Source organism: Camelus ferus, chromosome 25 (genome assembly GCF_009834535.1).
Source record: "Camelus ferus isolate YT-003-E chromosome 25, BCGSAC_Cfer_1.0, whole genome shotgun sequence".
NCBI classification, from domain to species: domain Eukaryota; kingdom Metazoa; phylum Chordata; class Mammalia; order Artiodactyla; family Camelidae; genus Camelus; species Camelus ferus.
The window spans coordinates 1,372,812-1,386,558 of NC_045720.1; the positions used below are offsets into that span (position 1 = coordinate 1,372,812).

Here is a 13,747-nt window from a genome sequence, read left to right on the forward strand (position 1 = left end):
GAGCATGATTAGCAAGCACAAAGTTCTGGGTTTGATCCCCAGTACCTCCATTAAAAAAAAAGAGAAAGAAGGAAGGAAGGGAGGAAGGAAGGAAGGGAGGAAGGAAGGAAGGAAGGAAGAAAGGAAGGAAGGAAGGAAGGAAGGAAGGAAGGAAAGGAAGGAAGGAAGGAAGAAAGAAAGAAAGAAAGAAAGAAAGAAAGAAAGAAAGAAAGAAAGAAAGAAAGAAAGAAAGAAAAAGAAAGAGAGAGTGAGAGAAAGGGATTTTTACGAATGAAGGATTTCCCAACCAGGAGGGAAGTGGGCAGAACTGGCACCACAGTGGCTAAGCACACAGCCTGTGGAAGTCCTCAGAGGAAGCTGAGAATTTCCCATGAGAAGAGATGTGTGAAAGTCACAGCAGCAAGAAGGAGGGCACCCGACAGGGGGTCTGCGGAGGAAGTGTGCCCTAAACAGCAAAAAGCCGAATCCCGCCCCAGTTAGACCCGGTGAGGGCTCCCCACGTTCTGGACCCGTGGTGCCTGCTATGGACTAAATTGTGTCCCTGATTCATATGTTGAAACTCTCACCTTCAGTACCTCATACAGTGACTTTTTGGAGAGAGGATATTTAAAGATGTAACTAAGGTGAATGAGGCCACATGGATGGGTCCTAGTCTAATGGGACTGATGCTTTCCTAAGAAGAGGGAATTAGGACTGAAAGAGAGACTCTGGGTTGCTTGTGCCCAGAGGGAGGGCCGTGTGAAGGGGTAACAGGACTGTGGCGTCGACCAGTCAAGAAGGAGCCTCAGGGGAAAATGCCCCTGCCAACCCTTTGATCCTGGACTTCCAGCCTCCAGGACTGTGGGAAAAATAAGTTTTTGTTATTTAAGCCACTCAGCCTGCGTGTGGTGTTTTGTCACAGTGGCTCTAGAAAACTAATAGAGGACCTTTCCAAAAAACTTGGGGCTCTAAGCCCGCTTGGAGGGAAAACGCGGAGGCCCCAGAACGCGTCCCCACGTGCTTCCGCAGAGCGCCGTCGGGGGGCCGGCTGTCCGCGCATGTGGGCGCACTGCTGGGGCCGCCGCCAGCCACGCCAGGAGCGAGGTGCACGCGGGGGTCAGGCTCCAACGATGAGTCAGAGCCTTTCGAGTCACGGCCCCAGACCGGTAAAACAGCAGCATCTGACAGTTGTTTCGCTGGTAGGGAGGACTTCATTCAAGACTATGGCAACAGGGACCAAGACGACTGCCAGTGTGGGGAGAGACCGACCTCAGCTCCTGACACAGGGCAGACAGCTGGACATTTATATCCAACAAGCAGAGCGAGGGCTTAGTGGATGGACGATTACAGAGCAGAGACATCAAGGCTGGGGGTTCTTGCTGATGGCAGGCCAAAGGCTTGGACATTGAGGGTTGGGGGAGGGGAGCTTGATCAGGTATCAAGGGTGGGCAGAGTCTCACTAGACTGCCGTGCCAGGGTCCTCTGCTAAAATGAGGTGATGCAAGCTGACGGCAGCAGTGGGGCCGACGTGGAGGCCCAGCTGAGAAGGGAGCTCAGAGGAGTCTGCTTGGGTTTGGTCGAAGGGGACACCTTTCTCAGGTGTAACCTGAAAATATGCGGAAAGAAGCTGGCATATTACCAGAGTCCAGCTCAGTGACCAACAGTCAGTCCAGCCCGTCACGATACTGTGTGAAAACGCCTCCCGTGGCTCGGTCGCCCGGGTTCGCAGGCTCCCACTCGACCTGGCCAGGCTTCTAGGGCACAGGTGGTCTGAGCAAGGCGCACCGCACTGCCCGGGCATCTGGTCCCCTGGAGCTGACAGACGGCATTACAGGGCAGACCCCTCTCAGGCATGAGTGTCTCACTGCATTTCCTTCACTGCATTAATTCCTTTCCCCTCAGCTGTTATTTCTCCATTTATATCCAAAGTTTTCCAGCGTTGGAAGGGACAATAGGTTTGGCCCTTGTGCTGGTCTAACCTGCAGGCAGCCGTTCCAGTCCGTGGGCCCGCCCCTCTGTCCACTGCGCTCCACGTCGGGCAGGGGGTCGCGGGTGCAGGGCGAGTGGGCTGCCACTGCCGCTGGGCAGCTCAGCTGCGCTCACCGTGAGTCCCAGTTCTGCCAGGTGCAGGGCAGGCATAGCCTGCCCCATCATGCCCATAGGAACTCTGACAGCAAGGGTTAAAAATGGAGTTCGTTTCTTGCTTAGGAACTGCTTCGGGAAAAGACAGGTGAGGTGATGTGGGGAAAGAAGCTGAGTTGTCACACCAGCCTCCCCTCTCCTTGGCCAGACTGAGGCTCAAAATGCACAAAGGAAGGCCAAGGAAACCTGGTCATGGTGCCAGGAAACTGGGACTTGAGACCAATCCTTTGCCCCCCAAATTTGGGGCCCCTCAAGACAGAGAAGCGGGTCCCCGTTCAAGCTGGGTCATTTTCCTGATTACTGTGGGATTCAAAGTCGCAGCTTCACAAACCAGGCAAGAACGACTGAGTCACTGGGGTCCCTCCCTCCCAGCACTCTCTGGCTGACTGCCCAGGCCAATGGAAAATTGAGAAACCCTATAATGAGAGGGCCACTCAGGACTCTGAAACTGCAGGAATGAGGCTGAGGTGCTGGCTGGCAGTGAGGGGAACATGGAAAGAGAAGAGGGACTCTGGTTATCAACCATGTCCTGGATCAGCTACAGAGATGGGGGCTGGGGAAGCCCCCCCGCCAAGTTCACGTTGCTTCTTTCCCTTCTATCTTGTGTGCAGCACTAGCGTGGCAGGATGTCTGTGGCAGATGATGAGACCTGGGTCCCCAGTGCCTACTGGTGCTCCAGACTCACGATCTCCTCCCTCCATGCTGCTGCCAGCCCCGGAGTTGGCATCTGGACACCTTGATAAGCATTCTTGTCTTCTGGCCTCCCTCTGGGCTCAGCTCAAGGGAAACAGCTGACAGCAGGTTGGAGCGGGGAGGTTCTCACTGCCACCCTACTGCTGCACTTTTGCTGAGCCAGTGCCCCTCCTGAAGGTTATGGGTCGACCTGGTTGGGGATCTCCCTGTATTTGACCCTTAGTGCTTGGGGCTCCGGTGCATGTTGGCTGCTGGAGCTTCAGCGACCTGTGTAAGTTTCTTTTAAGCCTCCTGCATCGGCTCAGGGTGCCCAACTGTTTTCCGGCTGAAGCCACTTCCTCTACGAGCCTGGAAAGATGCCCCTTCTGCATCCTCACAAACCCCTCAGAGCTCTTGCAATACCTGACATTCAGCTACAAGCGTATTCACTTACAAATAATTTCCAAAATATACAAATAGCTCATACACCTTAACGTCAAAAAAACAAACCCAATAAAAAAATGGGCAAAAGACCTAACAGACATCTCTCCAAAGAAGACAGACAGATGGCCAACAAACACCTGAAAAGATGCTCAACATCCATAATTGTTAAGAGAAATGCAAATCAAAACCACAATGAGATCTCACCTCACACCAGTCAGAAAGGCCATCATTAAAAAGTCTACAAACTATAAATGCTGGGGAGGGTGTGGAGAAGACAGAACCCTCCTATACTGCTGGTGGGAATGTAAACTGGTGCAGCCACTATGGAGGACACTATGAAGTTTCCTTAAAAAACTAAAAATAGACTTACTGTATGATCCATCAATCCCACTCCTGGGCATATACCCAGAGAAAAATATAATTAAAAAAGATACATGCACCCCAATGTTCTTAGCAGCATTATTTACAATAGCCAAGACATGGAAACAACCCAAATGTCCATCAACAGATGACTGAATAAAGAAGATGTGGTATATTTATACAATGGAATACTACTCAGCCATAAAAAAGAATAAAATAATGCCATTTGCAGCAACAAGGGTGGACCTGGAGATCATCATTCTAAGTGAAGTAAGCCAGAAGGAGAAAGAAAAATACCATATGATATCACTTATATGTGGAATCTAAAAAAGGACACAAATGAACTTATCTACAAAACAGAAACAGACTCACAGGCATAGAGAACAAACTTATAGTTAATGGGGGGTAAAGGGTGTGGGAAGGGATAAATTGGAAATTCAAAAACTGCACCTCTAAGGGAGTGATGGAAATGTCAGCTGTCCTGATTGTGGTAGTGGTCTCATTGGTGTGTACGTCTATCAAAATTCATCAAATTGTACATTTAAAATATGTGTAGTTTACTGTACACGAACCATACCACAATAAAGATGTTTTTTAAAAGAGTACAAAGCAGAAAACATTAATTGCAATGAAGAACCTTACTTCAAAGTCATAAAATTATAATTACTAGTTGTAGGAAGACTTAAAATTCTAAATTTGTATGAATCTGTTAAATGAACAGACAATAAATAAAGCAGAGGTCGAGACTAAAAAGGACAGCATGCCTCCTCTCCCTGTGAATAATCAGTAGAACCAGCAGGTGGAAAATCAGACGGCGGGGGTTGGGACATGATTAACAAAAGAGTCTATGGCATTTTGTCACAGCAGCCTGAACCAACTGAGACAGTGTCACTAGAGGTTTGAAACTTAGAGGATTTTACTAACAACTTTAATGCAAAAAAATCTGAAAAACTGAATGAGATAAATTACTCATCAAAAGCTAATAAAAACTATTAGAAGAAAAAAACACAAATAACTCTGACTTTAAAAAAAAAAGTGTTTTACTTTGGAGTAATTACAGAATCACAGGAAGTTGCAAAGACAATGCGGAGAGGCCCCAGCCACCCTCGCCACCCTGTCCCCAGTGGTTACGTCTCCCACAACTATAGTCGGCGTCAGAGCCGGATGTGGGCACTGGCAGGAGCCGTTATGTAGTCCTGCACCACACGCGGGGGTTCCCGTTACCAGCACCCTAGTCAACACACAGATCGGTCTGTCGCCACGAAGGTCTCCCTCCCTCAGGCTGCCCCTCAACAGCACCCGCACTCTCCTCCGCCACACCATCACCAAATCCTGCAGCTACTAAACCGCTCAGCATTTCCACAGTTGTGTTGTTTTGAGAACGTTTTTTCTGAGTGCTTTCTTGTCTCCTCACCTCTGGCTTTATTGAGCTAGACTTGATATACATCACTATGTTTGTTTAAGATGTACCGCATGACCTGACTTACACAGTGACATGATCACCACCGTAAGTTTAGTCAACATCCATCGTCTCATACAGATTTTTAAAAAAAGAAACACTGTCTTTTCTTGAAATGAGAACTCTTAGGACTCACTCTCTTAATAACTTTCAAATACCCATCCCATTTGACCTTGGCCCAAGGGACGGCTGACCCTAGCCCCTCCCCACCTGACTGCAGACTTTGGTGAAGGTGCTACTCTACTCCCTGGGTCTAAGTGCCGCCGTGTTCGCCAGGCCCGAGCGCTACCATCCCCAGCGCTGGCTGGACCACCAGGACTCTGGCATCAGGTTCCCGCACCTGGCCTTTGGCTCTGGCGTGTGCCAGTGCCTGGGGCGGCGCCTGGCAGAGGTGGAGATGCACCACATGAGTGGGCCTCGGTGGGCCCTGGCGGGCAGCCCGCTTGCAGATCCCAGGCTTCTGCCCCTAGGACGCCCAGCCCCAGGGCCCTGGACAGAACCCTGCCTCTGTCCTAGGTGCTGGAAAACTTCCTGGTGGAGTCACTGGTGCAAGAGGACATCAAGATGGTCTACTGCTTCATACTGATTTATAAGTACTGTGTCTAATGGAGTCGTCCAGCAATATCTCAAGATACAAGTACATGATCCAAAATCAGTCGTATTTCTCTTCATTTGTAATGCCAAATCTGAAAATTAAGAAATCCATTCCATTTGCAAGAGCATGAAAAAGAGTGTAACACCTAGGAATTAAAAGATGTTCTAAATTTATACTCAGAAAATGACAAAGCACCGTGGAAAGAAATTAAAGAAGAGCTACAGAGTTGGAAAGCATCCTGCACCCACGAATCAGAAGATGCTGTCTTGCTCCCGTGGCGACACTCCTCATACAGGTCTCCAGACTCGCTGCAACCCCTATGAAGACTCCAGCGGACTCCTTCGTAGAAAGTGCCAGGCTGATTCTAAAATTCACAGGGAACGCAAGGAAACTAGAAAAGTGGTCCTGGACCAGTCTTCCCGCGGGCATGTAGACTATGCCCTGGGGCTGTTTCGTTTTTGACTAAAATACTCAATCTCTGTTCCCTCAAGTGGCAATATACTTTTGTCCGTGTGTGAGTGGTGCCTAACAAGGAAAACAATGGATCAGAGCTAACACCACAAAGAAATCCGAGTACACAATACCCAAACCATCATGCTCTTTATTTCTCCCTCCAAACAAGCCCTAAATGGGTGACTTGCCAACTGGGGACCCCGTGGGTCACTGTCTCTGGCTCACAAAAGAGCAAAGGACAGCCAACTGGCTCTGGGGAATGGGGAGGTGGTAAGACCCTCCAAAGGCAGCTTCTCATGTCAGTGTATTGCTGACCGCAATGGAGGCAAAGCTCAGGAAAAATGTTGACTGCCCTAATCGCACAGTTCCTTCCAATTCTTCCTCAACTGTCATTTCGGGGAGGATGTCCCTCTCAAGATTACTAATACCCCCCTCGTTGCAGGTCATACTATTACAGCAATGAACAAAATAGAAAGAGTTAGAACGAAAGTATTTTCTCCTGGGGGCTTCAGGAGGCTGCTGAGAGGGGTGCACAAATGTGCAGTTGTTTGTGCAGTTCTTGTAAACGAATAATTCACGTTCATCGTAACCTAAAAAAGTAAAGATGACAATCATTGATTTCTCGTTTTCTGCTTGCAAATATCAAAGCACGTTTATCTTAACTAGCTCCATCCCTCACGTGTTGTTACACTGCCTGAAATTCTTGATTGAGAAGACAATCCAAGTCCACTAAGGGTTCGGTGACTCCATGACACCTTCTCCTGGAGATGTTGTCTCGCTACACTGCCACCTCATCTCTGTATCTGGCCTCCCTATGAAGCTTCCTGGTGCCTGGTCACGGAGCTGTACAAACGCATCGTCCTGTTCACCATTTGCTCTAAGAATTCTAGGGATCCGGAAGCAGAACGGAGCCCAGGAAACATGTTTTGCTGATGTCCCAAGGGCACACAGGCCCTCCAAGCAGAGGGCCCTTGCCATCTGGCCTCCAGCTGACTTTCTGCAGCTGGCCTCACCCTGCTAGAACAGGCTCCCGCCGCACCCCTCTGCCTGCCGTTCCCCGCCCCCGGCCCAGCACGGAGGCTGACGCACAATCACATCCACCTGCTCCCCAGTGCAGCCCTGGTGCCCCGTCCCAAGTACAGTCCCACTGGGACGCCTGTGAGCGCCTTCGCTGGAGGACTGGCCAGTGACCTCGACCAGCCAAAGCCCTGTTCAGGCTCCACCTGAGGCCTGGCTCGAGAGTCCCTGAGTTAAGCTGCCGCGGCCTCACTCACCAGTTCTGTGCCCCTGGCCTCACACAGACACCTCCTCCCGGAGCTCACCAGGGGCACCTACCCACTCGCGCGGCCTCGCCTGCCTCAGAAAGTGCTGACGGCTGCGCCCCAGGCACCTGCTTTCCTTGATTTTCCGTTTGTGCCAAAGAGCTTGCTAAAGACCCACATTCTACAGAAAAGCGCACAATCGCAGGGCGACAGCTTCACGGACCCTCCCGAAGCGCACGTAACCGCAGAGCAGCATCCTGCTCGAGAAGCAGGCCTGGGTGGAAAGCCCCGCATTCCTCCCTCCGTTCCTCGACTCAGGCACGAGACGCGCCACGGCCAGAGGCGAGGAGGAAGCGCCCGGCTTTCCGAGCCTCCACGTGACTCGGCCTGCTTTTGAATCAACGGAAAGGAAATCCACCTGCGCTGCTCGTTTTTGCGTCTGCCGCCTCTTCTCTGCGGGGCTCTGTGCGGTCCGGCCCTGCCCCTGGCGAGGCCGCGCGGCGCTCCCTCTCGCGGTTGCGTACTTTCCACCGATGGACACACCTCACTTCACTGCGGATGGACACGGGGCTGCTTCTGGGTTTTATCGAGCCCAGGGGGGTGCTGCAGCGAGTACTCTTGTCCTTGTCTTGGGGGTGGGGTGGGGGACGTGCGAGTCTCACGAAGTGTGTGTCAGGGCTGGCGACGCTGGGCCTCTGCTGCGCTCACGGGCGGACGCTGTTCATGAGCCTTCCGACCGCTTGTGCCTGTTCACGCTCCAAAGGAGCGCGCACAGGTCAGCGTCTCGCCACGTGCTGGGCTTTGAATAGTCAGTCATTCCTTCTGCAGTCATCGTATCACGCGTTTATATTGCATTTTCACCAAAAAGAATCACGTCCAAAGATCTCTGTTTTATTTGTTACCGGTTCAGAACTCATTTTCTGGCAAACTGCCTTCATGCCTTTTGCTCAAATTTCTACTGGGTGATCAGCTATTTTAGTTACTGATTGGACGGAAGAGGTTCTTTCTGCATTAAATACAGTCTATATTTCATTTCCACTCTTCCGCTGTAAAATCACTAATGAAGTGTGAGCCCATGAAACCCTAGGCCCCAACCTTGACTCCCTAAAAACAGAGCCCCAGCCCAGCCCTCGTTCTGTCTCCTGCAGACCTCGCACTGTGCCTCTAGGTGTCCCCTGCAGGCCAACAAGCCTCCTCCCCACTCCAGGGCAGGGTCAGCTTCGTCACAAAGCCTCTACGTGGACACTCTGCTTCCTGCGTTCGCCCTCCTCCTCTACTGGTCTGTCTTCGATCCCGAGCCCAGCACCACTCCGTCCTAGTGAACGGAGCGGCGTAAGTGCTCTCGGTACTTGACAGCGCTGGGTCCCCAGCGCTTTTCTTCTCCCACTAGGCTGCTTTGGTTATTCCTAACCCTTTCCACTTCCACAGATGTTTGAACATCTGGAATCAGCTTTTAGCGCGCGCGGGCACACACCCTGCTGAGATTCTGGTTACAACTTTATTGAGTTTGTAGATTAATCTTGGCTCTGTAGGGGGTCTTGATCCACAAGCTCGGTTTGTCCTTCTGTCAGTTTAAGGGTTTCACTTCAATAGTGATTCTGCAGTTTCAGTGTGGAAATTCTGCACAAATCTAGTTGGATTTCTTCCCAGGTAGTGAGTGATATCTTGGTGCTTGTAAACAAGCTATGCTTTTTAGTAAATTTCATTTTCAATTTGTCAGTAGGGGCCTGTAAAAACAAAACTGACTTTTAAAATTGATTCTTGAATATTGACCTTCTATCCAGGGCCCTTTGTAAATTCACTTGTTTTTTCCAAAGCTTGTGGTTTTCAGTGACTAGTAGCAGTGTAATTCCTGTCTTTCCAATCACCATGTATGTTATTTCTTGCTCTGGCCTACGTGAACCAACAATGAACTTGGTTCCATGGGGAGCAGAGGTGGTGACAGCAGGCATCATACCCCTCTGTGACTCAGGAAAAAAACTTTTCACATTCTCGTTGAACTACCACTATTCTATGAGAGAAAATTTCCCTTCTGCTTCCATTTCCTCACAGGTTTCTTCCTAACTGGGAAATGCTGTTGGGTTTTATCACAAAGTTTTCAGCCTGTTGGTCATCACTCCACGATGTTTCATTTTCCCTTTATTCATGCGATGAACTAAACTAGTGGGTTTCAAACTGTAAGGCACCATGCAGTTCTGTGATTGCTCCCCTCCTGTGTGCCATTGCCATGGCTTACGTGGCGAGGGCGCCTTCATCCCAGATGATGAATGAATATTGACAAATTCTTCTCAGCTCAAGTCCACGCTTCATTCAGAGGTTGCTCATCTTCCCTAGTGTTCCTGTCCTGACTCAGGATCCCATCCCCGAAAGGCACGTGTCAGAGCTCCTGCAGCTCATGCAGACCCGGGTTCTACTGGCTGGAGTCTGGCAGGTGTCTCTGCGTCTCTAGGCACAAGAGACGACCGTCAGCGATTCCCCACTCTCCCGGTGTCTTTGTTGGGTGTGTGTCGGGTGTACGCTGTGACCGTGAGCATGCTGGTGAGAGGCTCCTCCCTGCTTTTGCGGAAGGGGTTGTGTAAGCTTGGGGTGACTCCTCCCATGATACTAGCGAGGTATTGCCAGGGAAGCAATCTCTGGCTCACAGAGTTTTTAGAAAGGACTCAGGGCACTTCAGTCTTACATTCTCATTGCCAGAAAGAGGTGGTTAACAGCGTTTTTCAAGTTTTTGTTCGTTTCATCAGGAATGTCGCATTTATCACAGGGAGTATATTCATAACAGCCACGTTTTCTTTATAAGGCCTGTGAGGGCACCAACTGACGCCTCCCCTCCCATTTCTGATGTTGGCTATGCAAATTTCATTTTATTTAATTTTTGTTCATTTCTTACTCTGTTTTACAAATAACATGAATCTTTCCAAAAAACCAACTCTGGCTTTGTGGATTTACCTCTTGTTCATTTCTGAGCCAACTCCTGGGAACATGGTCTCGGGATGGAGACACAGCAGGCCAAGGCCATGGGCTGGGTGCAGAGAAAGAACACACTGGCCCTGCCCCTGAAACTTCCCAGGTGGAGTGACTAGTTCACCAGGTGGAGGAAAGACAAATTGGTACTTACGAGATGAGATGGTCAAACAGCGCCTAATTTCATAAGGACAGACTCTAATATTTGAACAATAGAAGGTGTTCGTGACCCAACAATCATAGCATTTCAAATTATAGGTCCCTAGAGAAAAAGAGAGCGGTGTCAGTCAGGCTCCTGTCCAACGTGCCTTTTTCCTCTACCTTTCCACCCACCACACCCCTCCAGCAGCTGGCCCCTTCCCTCAGCATCAGAGGACATCCTGAGGCCTGCCCTGCTCAGCCCTCGCTGGGCTGTGTGTCAGGGCAGGGCTACCTCCCTGCACAGAAGCCTGGTATACCCAGGACATTTTCTTGTTCTCAGACACAGGTTCTCAGGAACGCCTGCAGGTGGCCAGGTGTGTGAACCCTCCGCTCTATTGATTGGACCCACCTTTTCAAGGAAGGCCTGAGAATCTATGAGGCCACCCGCCCCGAATTCCCTGCACTCAGCCACCCCTGCTTGTTCCAGATGGGGAAGGGCCCCAGCTAGAGACACCACCCTCTCCGGTCCCTGGGTCCACAGGTCCTTGGAGAAAGCCTTCCTCCATCCTGACCCTCCCCTTGCTCACGGACACTCTCTAGTCCACCCTGTGGTCACCAGCTGCAATGGCAGTGGAGATCTCAGCTGGCTAAGATGATGAAAACTCCATTCAGACCCTTACCATGACCCCAATTCAGTGAAGCCTCCTCCCCTCTAAGGCAGAGAAGACTGATACTCACAGGCTTCAGGATCAATGTCACCGTGTGGCCACCCCATGAAGAGGAGGAAGGCAAAGAGGAGCTTCATCCCTGTGGGAGCTTGAACCTGGAGGGAGGAGATCCAGGGTGCAAGTCAGCGAGGGCAGGGCTCCTTGTAGGGGCTTCTGGGCTCCCAGCTCCAACCAGCACGTGGGTCCCCACCTCCCGCTCTGGGCTGAGTGCTCCTCCGGGCAGGACCTGGCCAGCAGGCCTTTGCCACACACAAAGGCTTTGCCAAGCTCAAGCCTTCATCTCAGACCAAGACATCCTTCCTGCTCTCCATCTGGCAGAGCACAGCCAGGGCAGCGAGGTCCTGCGGCTGTTTCCACGCGGACCACACCCCAGGGCCGCACACCCTCAAGTGTTTCTCCTTATCTACTCGTTGACGCCCCACCTCAAGAGCAACCTGGGGAAAGTGCTGGAACATTGTCCTTTGAGGTATTTCCTGCCTGTACAAGGACCATGACACACGTAGGGCTGGGGACCAGAGGAGGGGAACTAGTAATGAAGATGCCAGAAGCCTAACTTGCCCTGTGGCTAGGAAGTGTGGACCTCATGCAGTCCTGTCTCCCTGGGCCTGGGCATCACAGAGCCCTAAATGACTGCCGGGGGCAGGGGGGCCTGGGGCTCCTCACGCCTGAGCCAGGACACTAGCACTTGCTGGAGGGGCAGCCCCCAGGCACCAGGCAGTGCCTGCACCTGAAACATCACTTGTGGGGACCCACCTGCACCCTCACCGCTGCCAATGCCTATGGCCTCTGGGGAACCTGCCTCCCCCAGCCCCAGGCAGCCTCGCTCCCTGGGGCGCCCCTTCTCCCTTGCCGGGAGCGTGACATGCTCTCGGCGCTCTGTGCGGCTCCTCTCTGAGGGGAGCTCCTCGTCTGCTGCCGCCTGTCAACCCGAGGAGACCCACCCGGGTGGTGGCAGCCCTTGGCATGCAACCCCCACGGATCCAGCTGAGGGGCCCCCGACGGGGTCTGACTGTGCAGCAGGCAGCCATGCCCCTGAGGTGGGCACCCAGAGGTCCTGCCCCCGGCCCCCTGCTTTCCTAAGTGCAGCTCTCAACCCAGCTGCAGCCCAGGCCTTCCCACTTGGGAAGCTCCCGAGTACGGAGAATCGGGGTGAAGGTGGGTCAGCGCCAGGGCCCTGGAGGGGCTGCTCCTTTGACCAGCCAGCCCGCCCCCAGTGTGGACCCCCAACCTCTCCAGGCACAGATCCTCGTCCCCTGCAGCCCCTTCCCACTCGGTGCTGCCTGCCTTCCCTGCATCTGTCCCTTCCCTCAGCCACACTTGCTCCCGGGCCGGTCTCGTGAGCAGCTAGTGACCCAGAGCCAACGTAGTGAGGCCCTCTTCTCCCACTCGCCACACCAGACACTCCGGACATTTCTGTGCTGCAAATACCCAGAGAAGATGCTGACCACAACCCGTCAGATGTCTTCACGGACGCCCCACTGAGGTCTTTAGACAGATGGGAAATACCCAAGGGCTCAGATGTGGGACGCGGCAGAAATCAGACTGGAAAGTGTCCAGAAGCAACATGACTGCCGGCACCGTCTGTGAACGGCCTGTGCTCAGAGATTCAGGGTCTGACAGCTGAACAGGTCCTGGAAATAAAGCCAGGGCCCCTGAAAAGTGGAGAGTGGGAACTGAGATCCTCACACAGAACAGGATTCATCCAAGAGTGAAAGTGTCACAGAGCAAAATGAACCACACTGTCTAAGATCGGCTTGGGCAGAGTCAACTCTTCCTGGCTTCCCATCGCCCAGAGACAGAATCCCGTGCCCTCAGCACAAACCATGCAACCTCCCAGAAAGCTGCCGATCTGAGAGCTGCATGGAGCTCAGGCTGAAGACAGAAACTCCCACGTGCACAGGCAACAGGAGCAGGAGTTACAGATGTGAGAGGCTCTCAGTCACAACGCAGCAGAGTCAGCCCAGACGTCGCCAGGGGCCGCTCAGCGCTGCCACCCACCCCACCCACACCCCACCCGGCTTGGGTCCTGAGCCGACGGAGTGGCCGGGCCCTCCCACAGCCTCCCTGCCAGAGGAGAGAGCAGGCATCCTCTGTGGTAACAAAGCCACCAACGTGCTGGCCAGGGTCTATGCAAGTCCAGAGTCTCTGTGAAAAACCACAAGACGCAGAAGAGGCAGGACTGGAGGACTGCTATGCAAGAAAGCAGCGGTAGAAGGCAACCCCAGTTCACCCAGAGGCTGATGTCAGCATCTAAGTGCTTGTAATTCATTATAATGAAAATATAAGGAGAAAGTGGTAACAAAAACGATTTTAAAAACATGAAAATCTTCAACAGTGAAACGACATTGATGGGGCTCAGGGCAGACAGCCCCCAAATTTGTGAAGATAGTGTATTGATTACTTGGAATTAAAGTTGCTTGAGAAACATCCAGTATAGGAGGAACACTCTGAGCCTCCTTGCTTCCCCTGCAAGCAGGAAAGAACGTCCCCCGGGGAATGCATCCTCCCTACGTGGGAAGGGTTGGAGGGCATCCTTATCATCAAAGACGGG

The 13,747-nt window shown here is 52.1% G+C and overlaps 2 protein-coding genes across 8 annotated transcripts in view; one reads left to right on the forward strand and one right to left on the reverse strand.

Annotated features, from left to right (window-relative positions):
• Positions 1-6,396: 6,396 nt before the first annotated feature.
• LOC102518865 (glycosyl-phosphatidylinositol-anchored molecule-like protein) overlaps positions 6,397-13,747 on the reverse strand; it is a 46,198-nt gene continuing 38,847 nt past the window's right edge. For 6 of the 7 annotated variants that reach the window (XM_032467759.1, XM_032467758.1, XM_032467762.1 and 3 more), the window contains 3 exons: positions 11,207-11,291; positions 10,482-10,589; positions 6,397-6,694 (listed from right to left, as the gene is read on the reverse strand). In XM_032467759.1, coding sequence (XP_032323650.1) covers positions 6,399-6,694; positions 10,482-10,589; positions 11,207-11,273 — 471 coding nt within the window. In that variant the 5' untranslated portion in view covers positions 11,274-11,291 and the 3' untranslated portion in view covers positions 6,397-6,398. Of the gene's footprint in view, positions 6,695-9,022; positions 9,094-10,481; positions 10,590-11,206; positions 11,292-13,747 lie in introns of those variants that run through there. The other variant, XM_032467757.1, reaches the window with a different exon arrangement.
• The window catches only part of LY6K (lymphocyte antigen 6 family member K), a 40,839-nt gene continuing 34,526 nt past the window's right edge, over positions 7,435-13,747 (forward strand). Inside the window, exon 1 of the mRNA XM_032467752.1 lies at positions 7,435-8,031. The gene's annotated coding sequence lies outside the window, so the exon portion shown is untranslated. The remainder of the gene's footprint in view (positions 8,032-13,747) is intronic.